The 16,067-nt window shown below is 33.3% G+C and overlaps 1 protein-coding gene across 5 annotated transcripts in view; it reads right to left on the minus strand.

Annotated features, from left to right (window-relative positions):
- Positions 1-6,013: 6,013 nt before the first annotated feature.
- The window catches only part of UBE2D1 (ubiquitin conjugating enzyme E2 D1), a 29,983-nt gene continuing 19,929 nt past the window's right edge, over positions 6,014-16,067 (minus strand). For 3 of the 5 annotated variants that reach the window (XM_037002999.2, XM_073241028.1, XM_073241030.1), the window contains 6 exons: positions 14,462-14,525; positions 14,337-14,368; positions 12,242-12,319; positions 11,159-11,264; positions 7,991-8,084; positions 6,014-6,883 (listed from right to left, as the gene is read on the minus strand). In XM_037002999.2, the coding sequence (XP_036858894.1) occupies positions 6,838-6,883; positions 7,991-8,084; positions 11,159-11,264; positions 12,242-12,319; positions 14,337-14,368; positions 14,462-14,525 (420 nt within the window). In that variant the 3' untranslated portion in view covers positions 6,014-6,837. The remainder of the gene's footprint in view (positions 6,884-7,990; positions 8,085-11,158; positions 11,265-12,241; positions 12,320-14,336; positions 14,369-14,461; positions 14,526-16,067) is intronic. The other 2 variants (XM_037003001.2, XM_073241029.1) reach the window with 1 other exon arrangement.

Raw genomic sequence — 16,067 nt, forward strand, 5'->3', positions numbered from 1 at the left:
GGGGAGGGTGTGCAACACAGAGAAGACGAGGAGTGATTCTACATCTTACTATGCTGATGGACAGTGACTGTAATGGGGTTTGTGGGGGGGGCTTGGTGAAGGGGGGGGATGTTCCTCATGTAATTGTAGATTAATGATACCAAAATAAAATATAAAAAAAAGAGAGTAAGACAAAAAAAAAACTAAAGCAGGAATTCTGGAGCTGAAGAATTTAATGAAATACCAAATGCAATAGAGCATCGATGGAACAAGTAGAAGTATCTGAGTTAGAAGACAACATGGATATCTAGTCAGAGAAAAACAAGAAAGAATGAAGAGAACCTGCATGTGCTAAGGGATACCATAAAAAGGAACAATTTGCAAATTATGGAAGTTCCAGGAAGAAGAGAAGGGGACAGAAAGTTTATTTAAAGAAATAATTGCTGAGAACTCTACTTCTGGGGAGATAACCAGATATCCAAGTTCATGAGAAGACAAAACACTTGCCAGACGAGAGTCCCCAAAGAACACACTGGGAGTTAAAAGACTGAAGAGGGGATTGATACTGAAGGTCCACAGTCCTTTTCCCTGGGGCACTTGTTGATCTGGATTTGACAAAAGGCTGAGAATTCAAGCTTGAACTCTGACAGAGGGCAACTGTTCATGACAGAAAAACTAGTAGTACTTTTAGTGGTTGCAGAGATCAAAAGTGACAGAACAGCAGATATGAAAGGTTTCTAACTTGTGATTAGTTTCCCCTCAAGATGTGCGCTGAATTCTGCACCTCTTAAGAAGCAAAAGGCTAAAAGTGTGAATCAAACATTTTTTAAAACAGTGGAATTTCCTGTAGTCTCTCTGGTCTGAGGAAACAGAGACAGTCCTCAAGGCTGTGTGCTATCAACAAGGTTTGAATCTGATAAAACTGCAAACCAGCCTCAAATAAGCACAGACCCTGAGTACCTGAAGGTGATCAACTTCACTTACTAACTGTGTAGCTGAGGAGAGAGTGAACTCTTTCTGATGGAAGATAATACCATTTGGTTTCTACAGTTTTATACACAATGTCTGGCTTTCAATAAAAGCACATCCATAGGTGATTCAATTAGGTGAAGAGACAAAGACTTTAAAATAACCGTGATTAAGGACTTTAAAAAACAGAAAAAAGCATGGAGAAAATAAGTAATTTAGGAACTCAAAAGAAAACTGAAATATATAACAAAAAACCAAATGATAGGTCCAGAACTGAAAAATGTAACCTGAAATTAACTACAACATCTGAAATTGAACAGACCAGTTTAAAAGCAGATTGGACATGCAGAAGATAGGATTATTGAACTGGTAAAAAGGTCAATACAAAATTTCCAAATGGAAGCACAAAGGAAAAATTAAAAATAGAAAAAATCATAGGTTAGGAAATATGTGGGACACAGTCAAAAGATCTAATATATCTTATTTTAGAATCCTAAAGGGGGGAAGTAGAATGGGCAGAAGCAATATTTGATGAAACAACTTAATTAAACAATCTTAGTAAGTGAATTTAACAAGCCTGCAGGATACAAGGTGAATATTATTAAATGATTCCTATGCAGTAATAACCAACAGAAAATGAGAAGAGAAATAACTTTTAATAGAAATAACTTTCAAATAGGTTTTAAAAACTATATACCTAGGAATAAATCCAATGAAAACTGTGCATGGCCGCTACACAGAAAACTACAAAACAATCAGAAATTAAAGGTAATCTAAATACATTGATATATATACAACAAATGGAAGATTCTATCCCAAATTCTTTCTCATGGAAAAGTGGGGGTCTATATCCCCTTCCCTTGAATTTGTGAGGCCTTGTAACTGCTTCAACCAATAAACTACAGCAGAAATGCCACTACATGACTCAAGGGTTAGGTCATACAGGTCATGCCGCATTCTCCTTGTTCTTTTGGAACACTTGCTTTGCAGATGCTTCTTCTTGAAACTCAGCTTCCATGTTGTAAGCTTGAGCCACACAGAAAGGCTTTTAACCAGTACTCTAGACAATACTTGTCCAGGTGCCAACAGCTAGGTAAAAAGCCTCCAAATGATTTCAGCCCCCAGCCATCTGAGTGCACACCAGCGAGGCCCGAAGTATCATAGACTAGACAAACCATCCTTACTGTGCCCCATCCCAATTCCTGACCCAACAGAATGCACGAGCACAATAAAATGGTTGTTCTTTTATGCTACTTAGTGTGGGTGACAAGTCATTCAGCAATAGATAACCAGAACAAAAGATGTCAAATCTACCAAAATAGTCACTACAATTGAGATTAAAATCTCAGCAGGAGGAATGGAAAAGCTGATTCATCTGGAATCACAAGGGACATGAACAAAGATGGGAGATCCACACTTCTCAACTTCAAGTCACTACAAAGCTACAGTAATCAATATAGTATGGGACTGGCATAAAGCAGGTAGGTGAACAGAGTCCAGAAATAAACTTCTCTCATCAGTTGATTTTCATCAAGAGTACCAAGACCATTCAAGGAGGGGAAAGAATAGTCTTTTCAACAAATGATCTTTAAAAGGGCTTGCTTACCAGGTTGGCCTTGGCTGGCATGTAGGAAATCGGCTTTTGAAACTTTCCTTATGTGATAAGGTTATTTACTGTGCTAGCCTGACCAGACTTTTTTAAATAGTATGATTTATTGTGAACACCTGCTTTTCTTCTAGGAGACTAGGATTTTGTTGGGCAGAGTGCCTACATGATTTAGAACCCATGTCACTGCATTTCACTATTGGAGGGTACAGTCTGTGGCCCCTTCAAGGAGCACAGGAAGCTTCCATGAATTCCTCCAGACTCCACCTGATCTGTCTTTTCCCCTTTGTGATCCAGCTGCATATCTTCACTGTGTTGCGGTAATAAATCTTAGGTATGAGACCATACGTTTAATCTTACGAATTCTTCTATCGACACACAGAATGTGTGGGCGGTCATGGTGAATCCAAAGTGCTAACACAAGTGATGTCACAACGGTTCACCCAAAATGATTAGAGTTTACAGTAAAATATTTCACATACAACTCATAGTCATCTTTTCCACTAAAAGATCTAAACACAAAAAAATTATATGGGAAAGCACAGCTCAGACCTTAGATGTGTGCCAGCATAATAAAGTAATTGCCTTCTAAGGTAATAAAGGCACATTCCTCCCTGTACAACAGCAGAACCTATGAGAATGCTAAAGTAATTTTTAAAGAAATATATCTTATTTTATAAAAATGCTAATACTTTCAGGTGAATATTCCCTCTTCCTGTTAGTTCATTTGTAGTTTAAAACCACATTTTTATATGTAACGTGATAGTGGAAGCAGAAATCTAAATCAAATATAATACAAATAAGTGATATAACACTATTAGGTTGTCACCAAGATATTACTGCATTACACATTATTTCTACAATCAAAAATATCAGCTGTCCACATTTTCAGTTATCACTACTGAAAAACTCCTGGTGAAAGTATTTCAATCAGTTTTAAGAATTTGCAAACATCACTCAGTACCAACTATAACAAAGTAGAAATGACTAGTTATCTGTACATAGCAACTTTTTACAAGTGAAATTAGATGAGTATCTCCCTGCTCCCTTATTTGTACAATATGACTGTTAAAACAGTAAAAGGGCTATAAAACATAACTTTCACAAATAACCTGCATTACATTTAGTTAAATTACATTTTAAGTTGCAAATAAGCCTGCTTCAAAGAAAAACATCTTCAAAGCCCTAGTTTAGAGTGATAGAACTGAACTTTTAAAATTCAGGTTATTGTTTTATTAATAATCACTTAAAAGATTTAAACAAACTAAAAATATAAGCAGTATTCTGTTATACCTTAACAGACCAAATTCAACAATTTGAGTACATGGAAGCCCTATTTATATGGCCATGGCTAAAGCATTAATCACATTTTCCATGGCTGGTCTGATGATTCTACTGCAGAACTCAAGTTTTAAAACATCACTGACTAGACTGAACTTTAAGTCCAGTCCAAACTGACTGCCAATAGATATGATATAAACAGCTTCACGACCAAGAACCTCTTTTAATCTGAGAGGAAAATTAATTTCTCCCACCTTCTCATCTTAAAAATACAGTACTGAGAAAGCAGGGTCCTGTTCATTGAAAAATGACTGAGCAGAAAATTGTGATAAAATAAGAAAAATGAAAAATGAAAACTGTTGTTTATCAGTAGGTCTTAAAAAATGTTACTCCTTTGAATGTTAACTCTTAGTATTGCCCTTGTGCCCTATGTTTATGTGTGTTTCTCACCTAATACCTTTGGATTCTTTGAAATTGATAAGTAGCTGATTTACAAAGTAAAGTTTTAATTTTCCCTAACAGAGTTCATGGGGGGTGAAGGGAATAACTTAAAGCAAAAGTGAATAATCACATATGAGTTACCCAAGCATGTGTAAAGCCTGTAGTTCAAGAATCACATGCTTTTGATAGTTGTTGGATGAGTGAAGTTGCCCTTACAACCTGTATTATTTATTTATTATATGTGGCAGTTACAAGTGTCCAGAGTCCAACCTGATTATGGATATTTCCAACTATGTCTCAAAGCTTCCAGGACTTCAAGAGTTAGGATCCTAAATTTCCCAAAGACTACCCATTTCCCTCACTCCAAAGAGGTCCTTAAATTAATGGTTAATCTATGGAGGAAGGCCCTTGGCTTCATATTGAGTTATAAAAAAGCAATCGATCTGCTCTTTGTTAGAATTAAGCAAAAACAACACACCTCTAATAGTGATATGACTGGCCATTATGCCCACCATTGAACTCTTTTAGTTAATTATGAAAACTGTGCTTGTTCTCAGGAGTCTGGTTGTACAATTCAGATGTAAGCAAAGGCAAACAAGAGTTAGGCAAGTTTCAAAAACTTTAATAAAGAAAAAAAAAAAGACACTTCCAAAAGTAAATGCCACACAAATGAAAGTTTTTTTTAAAAAGTGAAAGATATTCAAGAAACAAAACCCTTTGCTATCAAAATATACTAAATACTTTAATGATGTTGTGTTCAAATTCTGAGTGAATGTTTCTTATAACAATATAGCTAATAAAGTAGCGCTTTTCATGATATGGCTGTTTCAAGACATCACTTAATATAGTTACTTTTTAAACCTGTATTTTCTTAAGCATCCATTTCACAATTCATTGAATTATTTTACATTCATTTATAAAAACACATTTTCTAACAACGGGTTATGTTGTGCTTTAATAATCATGAACCATGGTAAAATACTTAAGTGATTTAAATGCTTTGCTAATGACTACACCCGTCACAGATTCTTGCACACATATACAGCTACTGCAGTATCAGAGGAGCAACAACTCTTCTTAGAAATGACACTCAAGTTTGGTAAGCATGCGAATAATTAGAGATGTATTTTTTTCCAAGTTAAAATACTTTAACTTTATAGCTTTCTTTAAAACCTGCAAGATAACCTATTTAAATCACTTTTAACTGGCAATTTATAATAAAAGAAGAAAGTATCATTTTAGAATTTTCTTTACAATTTCTATAGCAAAAAATGGGTGTCCTCTTTTAAATTGTGATGGCACTAAAATTCTACTTTAGAAACTCTAGATTTTAACATGTGAAGAAATACAGTGTCAGTTACATCTAGGGGACATTTTAATGACAACCTAATTATTCTTCTGGTCCATAAAGACTTTTCTTCAGTGTGGGTGACACTACCTTATACTCATCTCAGTACATTAGTAAATAATCCATTTTAGATGTGATCCAAGGCAAACCCCAACTTATTCTAAATACTCTTCTATAACAAGGGACCAATATCGTCCTTCAGACTGACAATTTAGTAAACAGATATAAATCTAAAGCAGTAAGATTTATAAAATTAATAGTGATGAATGCCAAATACAACAGACCTCATTCTCACAATTTGGAATTAACTTTCATGCAAGATTTTATATAGTTTTGAACCTTACTTATAGATAACTTAATTTTTTATCTTTTTAAGTAATGAAGACAAATAGTAGAAAAAGCATTTTATTTATATGGAAAAAGCTACATTAAGATCTGTAAAAGGTGTCAATATAATATTGCCTATACAGAAAAAATTCAAATGTGAATAGCAACAAATAAAAGTTATACATCTTCCTACTTAGCAGTGCAATTAATTCACATTGCAATAAAGTTAAGTCAAGTATAACAAAATCAAACAAGTGTTTCTCCATAATCAGTATACTAAGAATTACAGTGTAAAGATCATTTCAGATTTAAATCTGCAGTCGACCTACAGAATACCCTAAGACAAGGGAGACAGACAGTTAATTCTTTTAATTAATCAGCTGTTGCATTTTTTCAATACTGTTCACAGGAAAAATGTAATGAGTTGACATACATGTAAATAGAATATATTTAGTCTATACAGTAAAAAAATACAAATTATAAAGTAAACTAACAAAGAATGAAATCTGAATACAGATTTATAAAACTGATGACATCTTAGACAACACACACAGTATTTCTCATGTAAAAACATCTAGTTTCGGCAAAAAATAATTTGGTTACTTTTCAGATGCATTGTAGATCTTGTAAGCTGAAGATGCAGATGTCCAAGTATCTTAAAAACCATAAATGTCTTTCTCAATGCATACAAAATGATAAATGCTCTCATCACAGTCTTAAGGGTATTTTTTGGAAGTTTGTCTTGCTTCAGAAATACATTTAAAATGGGTAAAAATCAAAGGATTTCATGGTACAATGAAACAGTAAACAGTGCTCAATTTACTGCTAATGTTGAAAAAAACCTAGATTTTACAGTACTCAGGTATATATGAAAAATTTTTTGATTTTACATTGCATATTTCTGAGTCCATTCTCTTGCGTGTCTGTTGTATCTGTAAGCATACAAAAGGAATATGGTAAAAGTACACAAACTGAATCTTTTGGAAGATCTATCTATATAAAATTGTATACTCAATAATAAAGGGAGAAATGTGGGATCCACATATAAACCAAGTATAAAAATCAAACGAATATTCATATTTGACCTGATTGTTTATAGTTCATAATGCCAAAATGTGTGATCAAAACCAAAAGTTTCTGTGATGACTGCCCTTGTACTGTTCACCATGTAAGAACTTATTCACTATGTAAGAATTTGTTCACCATGTAAGAACTTGTTCGTTATGCTTCAGAAGATTGGAGACTGATGAGAATTAGGCTTGGGGTGGATTAATGATTGTGCATTGAGCATTGACTCCCCTATACAGAATTTTATTGTTGTTAACAACCATTTGATCAATAAATATGAGAGATGCCCTCTCAAAAAAAAAAAAAATTGTATACTCTACCTTCTTAAGTTAAATTGTAATAATTATACATGTTGATGTGACAGGCTTTTGCATAAACAAAACAGAAAACATAAGTGATTTCTGAACTAGTGGATTTCTCTACAACGTATGTGAGAACATACCTAAATTATAAACAAAATGAAAAACCAGTTTTTAACAGAAATCTATAAAGCCAATCTTGAATGGGCATTGTCTGTAAATTGCAAATGAGTTGATTATACCAGCAAGATGAAGCGGGTTCAAAATTAGGTCAGTTAGGGAGAGGGGTTTACACTAGGGATAACTTCTCTTCCTGGGAGAAGATAAGAAATGCAATATTCAATAGTTTCCAGTATCAAATTCTTTCATTTTATATTTACTACTTTGAACTACAGATAGTTCTTTCCTATCAGAAAATATGATACACTGTGCAAATGCAGAACATACACTATAAAATAGCACAGGATTAAACAGTATGTAGGAAGGAATATGATTTTTTGTAAAAAGACTACTAGAGTTTAAAAAGAAAGATTTACTCCACTGGAGAGATAAACAAGCAACATAAATATAATAAGCATGATTAAATGTACTTACATATATTGATAATACTTATGTTTTAACAAACTACATAGAAATACAGACATAAAGAAACTAATATAAGTAAACACTTACTTTTCTTTGTCTGATTTATAGATTTGTGCAATATCTGGTACTAAGGGGTCATCGGGATTAGGATCACAAAGTAGAGAACATATGGACAATAGAACTGGATTAAAAAAGAGAACATTACATTAGATAATGATGTACTTCATACAATTATACTTGTGAAAATGATTTTACTGAGTACAATGAACTTATAAAGAAAACAAAATAAAATGAACATTAAATTATATTTTAGACTTTGGTAGCAAATTTTTAATTTTTAAAATTATAAGATTAACATATGACACACATAATACAAAATTACTGTAACTTTTGAAGTCTTTAATTCTATCTGAATTTCTATCTTAAAAATGTGAACCTCTTAAGTAGTTATTAACAACTGTTACTCAAGAGTTCTCTATGGAAATATTTTTAGATAACACATAAAAAAATGTTGAGAAAAGCATCCTTATTAGATGTTTCCTAGAGATTCATACTTTAATGAGAAAACTGACCTTTTTTATTCCATTTTAATGCAGAAAATCTGTGTTCTAATCAATTCAAGGTAAAGCCATCAAATTAAAATTAACAGTCCAAGCCCTTTTGGACATCGTGTTCATGCACTCTTTTACTTTGGTTTAGTGCTATAGATTGTCTACAAAGGAGGAATATTTGTCAAATTTTTTCAATGACTCTTTTATTCCACATACATTATTTATTATTATACTCATTTAAAAATAATGTGAGCAGTTATCATTACATAACTTGTATATTTTAAAACATAAGTGGAAAATTGGAAAAGTGGTTCTTTCTTGCCACATTATCAAAATACTAATGTCAACAGCTACACTTTATATATATATATATATATTTTTTTTTTTAAATTAAGGTATCATTGATATACAATCTTATGAAGGTTTCATTCACATGGACAACATTGTGTTTTCAACATTCAACCATACTATCAAGTACCCCCCAAACCCCAATGCAGTCACTGTCCATCAGTGTAGTAAGATGTGAACAGCTACACTTTTTCAAAATATCTAAGTATCTGAAAAAGGAGGGAATGAGGACTCTGATTCCTCATTTGCTTACTTGCATGCCACCACTTATGACAGAGTACATGGAATCTGTGGAACAGCCTTCCCTATTTGCCCTCCTCTACTCTATTCCTCTATCTTTTCCTACTCTTAAAAATCCACAGGTAAATTTATAAAGCAGAGCTGATGCTTAAATGACCAGAAAAAACTAGTACTTTATTCATCTTCCTAATCTTCCATCTACCAAATGAAATTTCAAACCCTGAACATTAAAGCAACAAGGTAGATATCTGGGCTCACATCTCCAGAACATTTCCAACACTAACCATGCTAAAAAGCAAAATAAGATATTTTAAATATAAAAAGGTGAAAAATGTATAAATGATCAAAGTTTAAGCTACTTTATAAAATAAGAGAGAAGTTCCTCATCTCTGCACTCCTGCTGTGAAGAGCCATGTGCCCTGATTTCACTACTACATATACAAATCAAATGTTTTAAGATAAGGAAAAAGGTAATAATAATTAACATTCATCTGAGTGTTAATTCATCTATGTGCTAGGTGCATAGTGACCTATGTGGTAACACAGTTGACAACACTGAACAACATGGGTTTGAACTACACGAGATCACTTATATGCATGTTTTCCCAATAAATGTTAGAAAATTTTTTGGAAATTTGCAACAACTTGAAAAAACATTTTCTTTTCTCTAGCTTGCTTTATTGTAAGAACACAGTATAAAATACATACACAAAATATGTGCTAATCAACTATGTTATCAGTAAGGCTTCTGGTCAACTGCAGTTAAGTTTTGGGAGAGTCAAAAGTTATATGTGGATTTTTGACTGTGCAGGGTATCAGTGCCCCTAAGCACTTCCTGTGTGTTGTTCAAGAGTCAACTATACTATTATAATCTCCATTTCACATATGAGGAAACTGAAGCTGTTTGAAACTGTTCTTAAGGGACAGTTTCCAGAAGCTAACAATACTAATTATTATTTAAGAGAAGCTCCAATATCAGAACGTAAGTGCTCAACATCTGGCAGTCTGCCATTTCTTTTATACATGCAAGTACTTAGCCACTTATGTCAAATGAATTTCATTTTGTGATACCATTTCAGGAAAGAGTATATTAATTTGAATAACCCTTTGATACAAAATTTTTCCTACATTTCCTATAATCAACATGAATCATTTATATGAATATTTAGGTCAGAAAAACTGTCCTTTATAAATAACTGACCTGAAGCACTGTTACTTAGGTAATACTTGAAATAATTATGGCTGTGGACCCTTATAAATCTTACCACTTTAAAAAAGAAGTTACATATTCTGGTAGCATTTATTTAAATATTTTTTTTTAATGTTCATGGTTTCCTCCCCTGAGTCCTTGAAGAGTAACAATTTTCTTAAATTTTATATACCAAATTACTTCAGGGACAGATGCTTCTAACTCAAAACACTATATTCCACCTGTCTCTTCTGTTAGAGAAGTAAGACACAAAACAAATTAAGAGGGTTGGCACAGCAAATATTATTAGTTAATAAAATGGCTTCAGATGGCCTATGTATAAGTCAGATAACTTAGCAGAGAACAATGCTATGCTATCCATCTGTAAAAGTGGAGAAGTCAATGGATTATGTATCAGTCATTACAATTATGTTACTCATTATTCAAACTTTAGACTAACAACCTATATGTACTGCATTATTTTAGACTGTGAAACATGTCTTTCACTTTAAGTCATTTATTTTACAAGCCTACTCTGATACTTCTTAAGTGAAGTAAAACAGATGCAAAGCTTTGCTCATGTCAATAATTCCATTTAATGCATGGCACAAATGGTCCTAATATCTTATTTTTACTTCTGTCTCTCTCTTTAAAGATAAGAACTACACTAAAGGGGTAAATTTTCAACAGGTTTATCTCCAAATTTCTAGCTCTAACATTTTCTCTCATTTCATTATTTATTTGTTCACCAACCACCACAGCTACCTGCTAAAACCAGGACTAACTTAAGAGCTATGAAAGCAAAGCAAAATAATCAAAACAGAAGAAAACACAATAGATTGCTTTTTGTAAACTTTGGTCCCTAGATATCTGTTTTTTTACTATCTCACTGGTATCAATTGTTATAAATCCAGTAAATGAAATTACCTTTTGATACAGTCAGAGCCGGTGACCACTGCGACCTCAGGATATCAAGACAAATACTTCCATTACTGTTTATATTTGGATGGTAAATTTTTGTTGTGAAAGCAATCTAAACATAAAACAAAACAAAAATGTAACAACCCATGAACTATGAAGGAAACAATTTGTTCTAAGGTAAATGTCCACAATTCTATAAGACTTTAGAGGAGAAATATATCCAACACAAATTAAGCCTCTACTTTGAGAACATACAGTTTTAGCTACTGAATGAAAAAGCAAATAGCTTCCCACTGTCCCCTGCCAAGGAATTGAGAATTATTTCGGTAAGCATAATAAATAAGTCTGTAATGTTATCATTACTGACTGAGAAGCACCTGAAGTATTAATCATGGGTTTTTATCATCCTTCAAAGTGATCCTTAATTTGACTTTAAGCGATACCTGAAGTGACACTTGGATCTAAAAACAGAATGCTGACCCTGTTTCAGAGGAGGGTTCAAGGGCCTCAACTGTCCTAAGAAACCCATCAATAATCCTAATGTTCCACAATTGTGGTCATATCATTTCAAATATATAATGTTAATTGGGCACTTAAAAAATCTAAAATAACTATTCCTGAGTGATAGAATTTGTAAGAAATTTCCCCTTCCTTGATACGACAATCATTAGTTCCCTTAGTAAGAGCATGTTTTTATCTTTCCTACCACACTAAATAAAGGGACTTTTGTATTCCCCAATGTAACAGAACAAGATAGGTGCTTAATAAATGTTTGTGGAGTACTTAAAAACTGAGAAAGATGATTCAGCTTTGGAAAGATAATTCCCTGAATGGAAATGTCTGATTCTTGACCATAAAAACTACACGTCTAATGAGGGGGGAAAGAAAGGTAAGGACGCTATTTTATAGCATAACAGATACTACCTTTTGATTTACAGACATAATCAACATTTGACTAAGAAAGCATATTTTAGATTCAGTGGTCTTATATGCAACCTACCCAACAGTCTTTGACATCATGAAAATATCTCTGGATGGAGAGTAAAATCCCTGATGTCAGAATCACATCAATCATAAAAATAAAAATACCTTTGGTGGTTTAAAAGGATAGTCTGTCGGAAAATGTACAGTGAGAAAGAAGACTCCACCTTGATAAGCGCTATCAGGCTGAAATTACAAAATATTTGCATCAGTGTTTGACTACTATATTTATTTTGTAACCTAAAATGACTTCCCTCCAAATATATCAGTTTGAAAAAATGCTATCATTTTGTCATAAGTACAAATCATTTACCGCGAAAATAGGCTTCCCTGTGCAGGTACAAAGGAAGGTTTTCTAAGAATCACATAGACACCACGGAGTTTAAAACAAACAAAAAATAGGACATACACAATGGTGTGACTTGCCCAAACAAATATGATTATGAGTACAGATTTTTAAGGATCAGTATATACACAAGACTGCTATGGAAAAAGAATAATTTTCTGCAGCAGTAATCAGAAAAAAGGGTTGGGGTTAGTATTTACCTTCTTATTTATAAAACTTAAGTTCTGATGGTCCTTTAAGGGGCAAGAATAGAGATGAACTGAAAAGACCAAGTGACGAAAAAATGGCTAAGTGACACTGTCATACAATTTAGATCAAATCTTCATTAAGTAACATCTATAAAACAATGTGGAAAAGGCAAAAAAAGAGAGCCCAATACAAAACTAGATAAAACCAATATTCATATAATTATCAAATTAGAAATCAACTTTACAAGAGAAATTTGAATTTGGCCATGTTTCTTTAAGGCACTTAGAAAATATGTTACAGGCAAGAAAAAAACAAAATTAAAAAGAAATAAAAAGGATAGCAAAAATACCTAAAATTCTATTTTTAAGTCCCTTAAATTTAATTAAATTTTTCATGTTAAATTAACATTTTGGTAATAACACCAAGGCTATCATTACTTTCTCCTTAAGTTTCTGCAAATACATTAGGGAACTAAACTGTATAATTATTCTTACTATATATATTGTTTAATTCTAGTTCACCACAAATTATCTATAAGGAATGTAGAAAATGTAAGTAAATTACAATCAATAGATAGTCTTCTTAGGTATTCAAATGAGACTATAGAGTGGCATGTTTAATTACTAAAATAAAGGGAGTATGAGTAACATAATTATAACCACTTACTACATGTGAGTGACATACAAAATATTTGTGAAGGGCTATACTTCAAATGGTAAGGGTGGGCCTTTAAATTTTGAAGCTTCTTGGTAAGCAATGAAAAACAACTAGATTCTTATTGAAAGTTGTAATTAAATTAAGTATATTTGTCTTTTAACCTTTAAAAAATGAACTTAATGTAACGATTTAGTAATTTAAGACAGTTGCTCGAGACTGTCGCTCTGAAAATTCAGTAACTGTTTTTTTTAACATTAAACACAAGGCAATATGAGTAAAAACTTTTACTAGGTAGATCAGTAGCTTACTAAATAAAACTTTCAGGGAAGGAAGAAACGAATGATGTGCATGGGAACATGTCACTCATGTACTCTCCCCCAGAAAGATCTGAACTGTCAGTACCCATTCTTAGGCAATCAGATTTTTGCTCACAGAAAGAAAAGCCTGTTTCAAGTAGTAACTACCTCTGAGGAGCAGAAAGAAAGAATCTTAACAAAAGTAGTAAGTGTTAAAAGAAGCCAGTCATAAAATAGCCGGTGATTTTGACTTCAGAACAATGCAATAAAACTGAAAGCAGTGAATTCATCAGGTGAAAAGACAGACCCACTGCAGTATTTTATGAGTTCTCTCTCACACAGTCAGCGATGAGACTTACTGCAAAAGGCTGTTTGCTATTTGTAGGTATTCCATTATTGGGATTAGGCTTATTTGTAACCTACTAAGACTATTGATGTGAGAATAACAAAGCATAGTTATGAACGACTGACTTTTTGTGTTTAAGAAAAAGATAAAGCAAACACACAGCCTGGTTGTAAACTGATCCATTACTAAGTATTTGCTACCAGTGCTCTAGAAAATCACAATCACAAATCCTTTAATCATATTTTATTTCCTGAGTGATTCAGAGTACAAGAAAATTCAACCTAAGCCACAAACATCTGATCAAAGGTGAAATGGCAAGAATGAAGTATGGCGGAGGGGATTAATTTCATATATACGAATCATACTTACAGGCCCCATAATAGTTGCTTGCCAGTGGAACACTGAAACAAACAAAGGAGTTTTGGAGTCATTAACAAATGCTCAAACCTGTATTATTAATGGTAGCAAAATCCTAGCAAAAGAGCAAAACTTACGGTCATCTCCCACAGGTCCAGCTGAACAGTGAGCAGGTGGGTCACGTTGCAGATCACTTAATTCCTGAAGCAAAACAAATATAATGAAGGTTAATTCTTTTTTCAGTGAAATGAGAATAATCCATGAAGACACAAACTATTAACTTCACTTTAAAATAATTTTAGGCAGTTTTATTCAAAATATGAAGACATAAAATACACTGTCACTGACAAAAGAGTATGGAATAGGTACTAATTCATTCATAAGACAGCTCCAAACCTTGAAAAAATAAAAGAAATGAAATGAAATACTGTTTTTCTTTAATATCCCTAAGACAAAAATATTTAATGAGTATCTGCTGTATGCAAGGTGATTTATGTAAGTGCTAGGTATATAATATAAAAGAAACAGGTCCTATTTCAATGGTTTTACATCTATTTTGGGAGAGTAAAGGCTCAGAGAGATGGATATTTAAAGAACAACCTGAAAGTTAAATTGAGAGAAACGAGAGCTGTCAGGCCATATTTTGGAGCCTACACCATTGACTCATACGCTCTTTCGTGCTCTCAAAGAAGTAAAGGAAGAATCATGGAAACAACACAGCTTTAGATTTGGCCCATCCTAGGTTGGTATTCCAATTCTACCATAACTAGCTCCGTGAACCTGGGGAAGTTACTTAACTTACTTACCTTCAGCTGAGAAGGAAATGATCACTCCCAAATATGGAAGGTCTGAAGTCAATATAAAGGACTATATTTTAGGACTGAAATACCTAGCTTAGTTTGGAAGACAGGGAATGTCTTTGAGAAGGTGTCACTTAAGCTGAAATCTAAAGGAAAGAGGGAGTTGGTTTTGGGAAAAAGAGTGATGTTGTGAGGTAGAGTGGCATAAGATGAGGTTGAAAAGTAGGCAGAGGCCAGGCAGAAAACAAAACAGATGGCATATTAAAGATTTGAGCTTTTATACCAACTGTGTTGGAAGGGGTTTTAAGAAGTGACATGATCTGATCTAAGATTCAGTTCTGACTGCTCTTTGTACTGAATGGATTAGACATGGGAAAGAGGAGAAGCTACAAGATTAGTCACTACAGGCAAGAAAAATAGGGGCTTGAGCTGCAGAGACATCAATGAGATAAAAGTGGATGGATCTGAGATATTCTGAAGGGCCCACCTCTCACAGGATTTGATGATGAGTTTCAAGTACAGAGTTAAGGAGAGAAGTCACACAGATAGGTATGACACAGATGAGTGTTAACTAATATTTACTCAATGTTTTATTGTCCTAACAACCCTCAGAGGTAGGTGATATGCTCCCATTTTACAGATGAAGAATAAAGGCAACATGCTTCACTGTGTGCTCACACAGTGAGCATAGGGTAGAACTGAGATTCAAACCATGGCAGTCAAACTTCTAGCTTTTGAGCCTCACAATTGTGCAAATGTAGGTGCCATTTACTGAAATGGGGAAATACTAGAAGACAAGTTGATCTGGAAAGTAGACATACTGAACCTGTGATCTCAAAAAAAAATTAAGTTAAACATACAGGGCTAGAACTTAAAAGAGGAACAGACTAGAAATAAAAAATACATTGCACGGTAGATTCATAGACACTGAGAAATGACTAGC

Source organism: Manis javanica, chromosome 7 (genome assembly GCF_040802235.1).
Source record: "Manis javanica isolate MJ-LG chromosome 7, MJ_LKY, whole genome shotgun sequence".
NCBI lineage: Eukaryota > Metazoa > Chordata > Mammalia > Pholidota > Manidae > Manis > Manis javanica.